Below are 7015 nucleotides of genomic sequence, written 5' to 3'. Positions count from 1 at the left end.
TTTTGGCCATCCTGGGTGAGGGGTTTATGTCTGTTTGCAGGCTGGCCATGGCCCCCAGCCACCAAAGCTCCCAGTGGAGGCTGGCTGGAAGCAGGTATCTGGGATTTATTTGTCTTCTACAATTGAAACTTTGTTGCCTTTTGCAGAGGCCACAGCCGGCTCAGGGCCGGTGGGAAGCTTGGCTTCCTCCATCGCCCAGGCAACCAAACTTCCTGCTTGCTCTAGCTCCATGGCTACCATCCGCCATCTTGGTTGGGTTAATTTGCATATAGTCGCTCTGATGGGCTGGTGGGCGTGGCTTGGGGTACAGTCAATTAGCATCTTTGTCTTTTATTAGTGTAGACTAGAGGCCCGGTGCGCGAAATTCGTGCATAGGGGTTGGGGAGTCCTTCAGCCCAGCCTGCACCCTCTCCAATCAGGGACCCCTTGGGGGATGTCCGACTGCCTCTCACAATCCAGGAACACTGGCTCCTAACCACTCGCCTGTTTGCCTGCTTGATCACCACTAACCACCTCTGCCTGCATGATTGCCCCTAACTATTTGGCCTGTACCCTCTCCATTCCAGACCCACTCAGGGGATGTTTGACTGCCTCTCACAATCCAGGACCACTGGCTCCTAACTGCTTGCCTGCCTGCCTGATTGCTCCTAACTGCTCCCCTGCTGGCCTGATTGCCCCTAACTGCCTCTGCTTCACCCTGCACCCGGAACCCAGGATTCCTTCCTCCAGCTGTTCACAGGCATCTAGAACCTGGCTTCCCTCCCTCTGGCCAGGCACAGGCACCCGGGACTGCAGGGCGGGCAGCTTGTCCCTCTCCCTGGCTGCAGCCCTAGTTGCTGGCGCCTGGGACCGCAGGGCATGCAGCTTGTCCCTCTCCCAGGGCTGCAGGCACAGGCACAGGCATAGATGCAACCGCTTATGCCTGGGACTGCAGGGTGGGCAGCTTGTCCCTCTCCTGGGCCACAGCTTGGCTGGTCCTCATTCCTCTTTCCCCAGTGTTGAGTGTCTGAACTGTTATGGCATGAGGGCATGACAACCATTTGCATATTAGCTCTTTATTATATAGGATTCCTTTGCAATTTTTTTCAAAATAAAATGGTAGAGCTCCATTTTGTTGAATTCTAGAATAAAGCTCACCCAATTAGTGATTACAGTAACCCTATAGCAGTGATGGCAAACCTATGACACGTGTGTCAGAAGTGACACACGAACTCATTTTTTTGGTTGATTTTTCATTGTTAAATGGCATTTAAATATATAAAATAAATATCAAAAATATAAGTCTTTGTTTTACTATGGTTGCAAATATCAAAAAAATTCTATATGTGACATGGCACCAGAGTTAAGTTGGGTTTTTCAAAATGCTGACATGCCAAGCTCAAAAGTTTCGCCATCACTGCCCTATAGTGATCACTTCAGTCCTCATGATGGTTGTGTGAGACCTGGTACCACTATAGCCCCTGGGCCTGTATCTTTCAATATGTACAGCCTCCTCTTGTTGCCCAAGGAGGCTACAAATATATCTATATTCTGTTTGCGCCATGGCATGAAAGAGTTTGGAAAGCACTGCTCTAGAATATCATTGCTAGGACAGAACTCTAAAATAGTAAAATACTAAACCTGGTAAAATCCATCTATCCTTTTACAATTTATAAGAATAAACTTTAATCATATATATATATATAACCTGCTGCTATATTTGATTTTCAATTGTTAGTAACAGGCTGCACTCTGTCATTTACATGTTGTCTTGGTTTTCTTATAAGTTGGTTATTAGTTAAGTAAGAGTGTGTGGAACCTATTTTTTCTCTATACCAAGCCAACTGTATCATATGATAACACTACCCAAGATGTTGGCCTCATTACTGGTAGGTTATTACCATTTGTTCCAATAAGCAGACTTGAATATCCAGGTTGCCTAGAGTGGGCCAGGAATGGTGCCATTGAGTGTCATGGGATGGCAATACTGGTGTCCTGTTGCCTTCCATGGGAACTTCTCTCTACCTCCTTTTCTGACCCCTTTGCTCTATTTTTCTATCTCCTTCTCCCTGGCTCCCTGACTATTTCCTAGCCTTACTATGGGGCTAGTGAGTTCTAGTCTAGCCAAGTAGGTTTATGGGGGAGCAGTATTGTTATCACATCAGCAGTAATAAATGTTTCTGTAGTGCAAGAACAATGGCTCTTTCTTGTCACAATAGAGCCTTGTGAGTCTAGTCTTTGACAGAATGCAGCCCACACTGAAAACATTTTCATGTGTGCATTTTTATTCTGGAGCCAGAGAAGGGCAGCATTAAAGAGAAATCCAATTATTTACAATGTATTTACAATCATAAAAAGAAAACATTAGTAACTACTCCCCAACACACATGTGCACACACATAAACACACATACAATAGGATTGTGGGGGGAATTATGTGGCTGTGCTCACTTATTTAAGCAGATTATATCAGAAAGAATACAAATGAAGTAGAGCATGGGGGGAATTCCATAACTTGACTCAGTTCTTTTGCATCCACAGCCTCATGCCCATGTTCATCATAGCATGACATTTAATGCTGTCTGGAAATCTCTTCATAACCCCCCCCCCGAAATATAATAAAAACAAGATGGGACTTGGATTAAAAGAAAAAATCCAAATCAAAGAAATCCAGCTGCCTAGATCCCAGGGAGCTCATAATGATAGTCTTTCCTACAGGATGCAGTAGTTGGAAATTCAGAAAAAAAATGATAATTTATTTGGTACATACATACCACTGAGGATGAGAAATTATTTCTGCATGGAAACCCAGCAAGTGGCACCTCATTAAATAGGACCTAAACTTAATCTAACTTGGAATAGATAAAAAAGAAAGGATTCATATAAAGCTCTCCAGCCCGGAGTTTTAATCTCTGAGCTTTGTAGTATAATGAATGAATTAATTAGGACAAGTGACTAACAACAAAGAAGATATCACTTATTTTTTAACTAAAACATTACTGAGCTTAGAGTAACATATTAATTGTTTACAAACAGGGTCAGACTGTGTATGAGAGAGAGGAAGAGGGAGGGAGAGTGAATGAATGAATGAATCATGAATGGAAGCTGATGCTAAAATGATGAGTAATTTCCAATCTTTTGGAGTACAGCACTTTATCTTGTTGTGATTTGATGCCCTACTTATCACCTCTCTCAAAAAATGTTGTGTGGTTATTTAAGAAACAAGGCCATTGACAATTTCTTCTGTAGCATAAAAATGGTCAAACAAACAAACAAACAAAAACATCTGTCACAATATTACACAAGTTATTTGGAGATACTTGTGGATACCAGGCAATGAAAGCTTTAAATTTATCGTTAATATTGATATAAAGAGCCTTGGCATTTGGAAAAACAATTAAAAAGTAAAAATAAAAACAGCAATCCAATGAAGGTTATTTTGGTGACTGTATGAGACCAATCATCTCAGCAGGAGAAAAAAGATCAACTTGTACTAATACATCAAACTTCAGTTGTTAGCATACCAAATAACTAGCTAGCTTTTTTTTTTTTTTTTTTTACTATTGTAACTGGTCATATTTATAAGAAAAAAACACATACCTAATATACAAAACTTATCTGTTCTCAGTTATTCATCATTGAAACCCCAATAATTGGGTATTTAACACATTTTTGTTCACAACATGGATGATAAGATGGAGGAAAGAGTAAATGAATAAATACAGGACTATGACTTCCATAGGCATAATCTCCTGACTGTATTTTTCCTATAACTACATGGGCAACAAGCAGGAACTGTTTAGAAGGATCATATTTTGGCTTAAATTTCCATGCAAATTTTGCTTTAACCTATTTAACAAATATTTATTGGAAGTCTCATAAAGTAGGCACTGCCCTATGTACCAAGGTGCATCAGTAAGCAAAATGAGCATACTCCCTGCCTTCTTGGAGATAACATCTAGAGCCAAGAAAGAAAACAGTCACACAACTCAATATAAAATAACAACTGTAATAAGAACTATGGTAGACGCACAGAAGACCAAGAAACATATGAAAAAGTGCTCAAAGTCACTAATCATCAGAGAGATGCAAATTAACATGATACTAAGGTATCATCTCATACCTGTCAGAATGGCTATCATCAACAAATCAACAAACGACAAGTGTTGGAGAGGATGTGGAGAAAAGGAATCCTAGTACACTGCTGGTGGGAATGGAGACTGATGCAGGCACTGTGGAAAACAGTATGGAGTTTCCTCAAAAAATTTAAAAATGGAACTGCTATTTGACCCAGTGATCCCATTTCTATAAATATAACCTGAGAAACCTGAAACACCAATCAGAAACAATATATGCACCCCTATGTTCATAGCAACACAATTTATAATAGCTAAGCTCTGTAAATGGCCAAAGTACCTCAAAGCAGATGAGTGGATAAAAAAAAAAAGCTGTGGTATATCTACACAATGGAATACTACACTGCTGTAAAAAAAGAAGAAACACTTAAATTTTGCAACAGCATGGACGGTCCTGAGAGTATTATGCTAAGCAAAATAAACCAGAAAAAGTAAGTATTACATGATCTCACTCATATGTGGAATCTAATGAACAAAATAAACTGATGAACAAAACAGATCCAGAGAAGAGTGATCACGCACGGTACATATCTCAACCGACATATCTCCGCATTGGCCAGGATGGCGACTTCAGGCGCTCTGTTTCCAAGCCTGGTGCCAGGCTCCCGTGGGTCCTCCAACAAGTATTTGGTGGAGTTTCGGGCAGGAAAAATGTCGTTAAAAGGAACAACTGTCACCCCAGACAAAAGAAAAGGGCTCGTGTACATTCAGCAGACGGATGACTCCCTCATTCACTTCTGCTGGAAAGACAGGACGTCTGGGAAAGTGGAAGACGATTTGATCATCTTCCCTGATGACTGTGAGTTCAAGCACGTGCTGCAGTGCACCAGTGGCAGGGTCCAAATGGCTCTTCTTCTGGATGCAGGAGCCTAAGGCGGACCAGGACGAGGAGCAGTGCCAGAAAGTCAACAAGTATCTGAACAACCCACAGATGCCCGGAGCACTGGGGGTGAGCGGGAGTGGAGGCCATGAGCTGTCTGCACTGGGTGGCAAGGGCAGCCTGCAGAGCCTGCTGGGGAACATGAGCCACAGCCAGCTCATGCAGCTCATCAGACCCACCGGCCTCAGAGGACTGGGTGGGCTGGGGGCCCTGACTGGCCCAGGCCTGGCCAGCTTACTGGGGAGTGGAGAGCCTCCGGTGAACAGCTCCTCATCCAGTTCCCAGAGCCAGTCAGCAGTGGTGACCCCGTCCTCCACCGCCTCTTCTGCCCGAACCACCCCAGCCCCTTCTGCTCCAGCAGCTGCCTCGGTGACCAGCCCGAGTCCCATGCCCAACCCAGGTAATGGAACCAGCACGGCAGCCAGCCCATCCAGCTGACCGACCTCCAGAGAATTCTACCCACTATGAATGGGCCGGCCGGGCCAGGAGACAGCCAGCAAGTTGAAATGGCCAGTGTCTTGACGCCCGAGATCATGGCACCTATCCTCGCCAATGCGGACATCCAGGAGCGCCTGCTACCCTACCTGCCCTCTGGGAAGTCGCTTCCACAGACTGCAGAGGAGATCGAGAACACGACCTCCCCACAGTTCCAGCAGGCCCTGGGAATGTTCAGTGTGGCCTTGGCCTCAGGGCAGCTGGGCCCCCTCATGTGCCAGTTTGGCCTGCCTGCAGAGGCTGTCAACAAGGGTGATGTGGAAGCTTTTGCTAAAGCAATGCAGAACAGTGCCAGATCGGAGCAGAAGAAGGGCGATGGGAAGGACAAGAAGGAGGAAGAGGAAGACATGAGCTTAGATTAAGTTATTTGCTGTCTTTTATGGGCGGGGCTCCTGGCTGTGTGGACAAGCAGTGTGTTTGTGGGCTGTCGCACACCCTCACACCTCTGTTCTAACTTGCTAATAAATAAAAGTTTTTTCTTTTACCTGAAAAAAAGCAAAACAAAAACAGATCAAGAGACATAGAAGCATGGAACAGACTGAGGAATTTCAGAAGGAAGGCAGAGGTGGGAGTGGGTGGGTGGGGAGAGATTAACCTAACCAGGGAATATATATATATATAGCCTATGGACACAGACAATAGTGTGATATAGTGTGATGAATACCTGGAAGGGGTGAGTTCAGGGTGGAGGGGGTGGTCAATAGGAAAAAATAAAGGTGACATCTGTAACACTTTCAACAATAAAGATAAATTTTAAAGAAAAGAATTATGATGCAAAAAATAATTTTGCAAGACCTCCAGTAGGAGAATTTGAGCTAATCAGGGATATTAGAAGAAGGCATCCATGAGGAAATAACTTGGAACTAAGATCTTCAGAGTGAGTAAGGATTAACTAAACTGGCCATGGGAAGAACAATCTGAATAAAGGTAACATAGCATTTACAAAGGGCCTGAGGTAGGCAAGAATTCTTTTAAGAAATGGTAAAAGATCAATATGACTTTGGCAGAGTCATAAAAGGTGAGAGTGACACAAGTGACAGGAGAAACAGTGCATCTGTAGGGTTTATTGGTTGCAACCAACTCTGGTTTACATAAGTAAAGTGAAATTTTTGGGAATGATAGTGGAGCTCACATGATTGATTAATTGATTGAAAGGCTTTCAAATAGGCAGTATTCAAAACACTTGAAAGGACTAGAGAAGAGGAAGTCCAGAATAACCTTTTAGTAGGAATGATCAAGTCTGGGTTCTACTTCTTGAATGAATCAATTTGAACTAACTTTCACCTCTTTGTCCCTTTGCTCAAATTCTTATAGCATCTCGCTTTTAAGATGTGCTTGCCCTTTGCCTAGGGCAGGCAGGGTACCTAATTGATGCTTCCACCAAACTTTGTAATTAGGAAGGAGGAATGGATACTGAGTAGCTCAAAATGAACAATATACACTATAGTTTGTCAAGAACCATACCACAATATTTAACAGAATTGACTTTTATTCATAATGCAAGAAGGAACCTATAGATTCTTTTA

The 7015-nt window shown here is 43.2% G+C and overlaps 1 protein-coding gene across 1 annotated transcript; it reads left to right on the top strand.

The window, feature by feature from the left end:
* The first annotated feature begins 4625 nt into the window (after nucleotides 1–4625).
* Nucleotides 4626–5973, top strand: LOC102757859 (proteasomal ubiquitin receptor ADRM1-like). Its single transcript, XM_015570756.1, is given in 4 exon segments — nucleotides 4626–4637; nucleotides 4675–4947; nucleotides 4949–5412; nucleotides 5415–5973. Coding segments are annotated over 3 exon segments (1173 nt in total). The 5' UTR covers nucleotides 4626–4637; nucleotide 4675; the 3' UTR covers nucleotides 5852–5973.
* Nucleotides 5974–7015: the final 1042 nt, after the last annotated feature.

The sequence above is a fragment of the Myotis davidii genome, unplaced genomic scaffold (genome assembly GCF_000327345.1).
Source record: "Myotis davidii unplaced genomic scaffold, ASM32734v1 scaffold2168, whole genome shotgun sequence".
In the NCBI taxonomy this organism is placed as follows: Eukaryota; Metazoa; Chordata; class Mammalia; order Chiroptera; family Vespertilionidae; genus Myotis; species Myotis davidii.
This window is presented reverse-complemented; position numbering and strand designations above follow the sequence as displayed.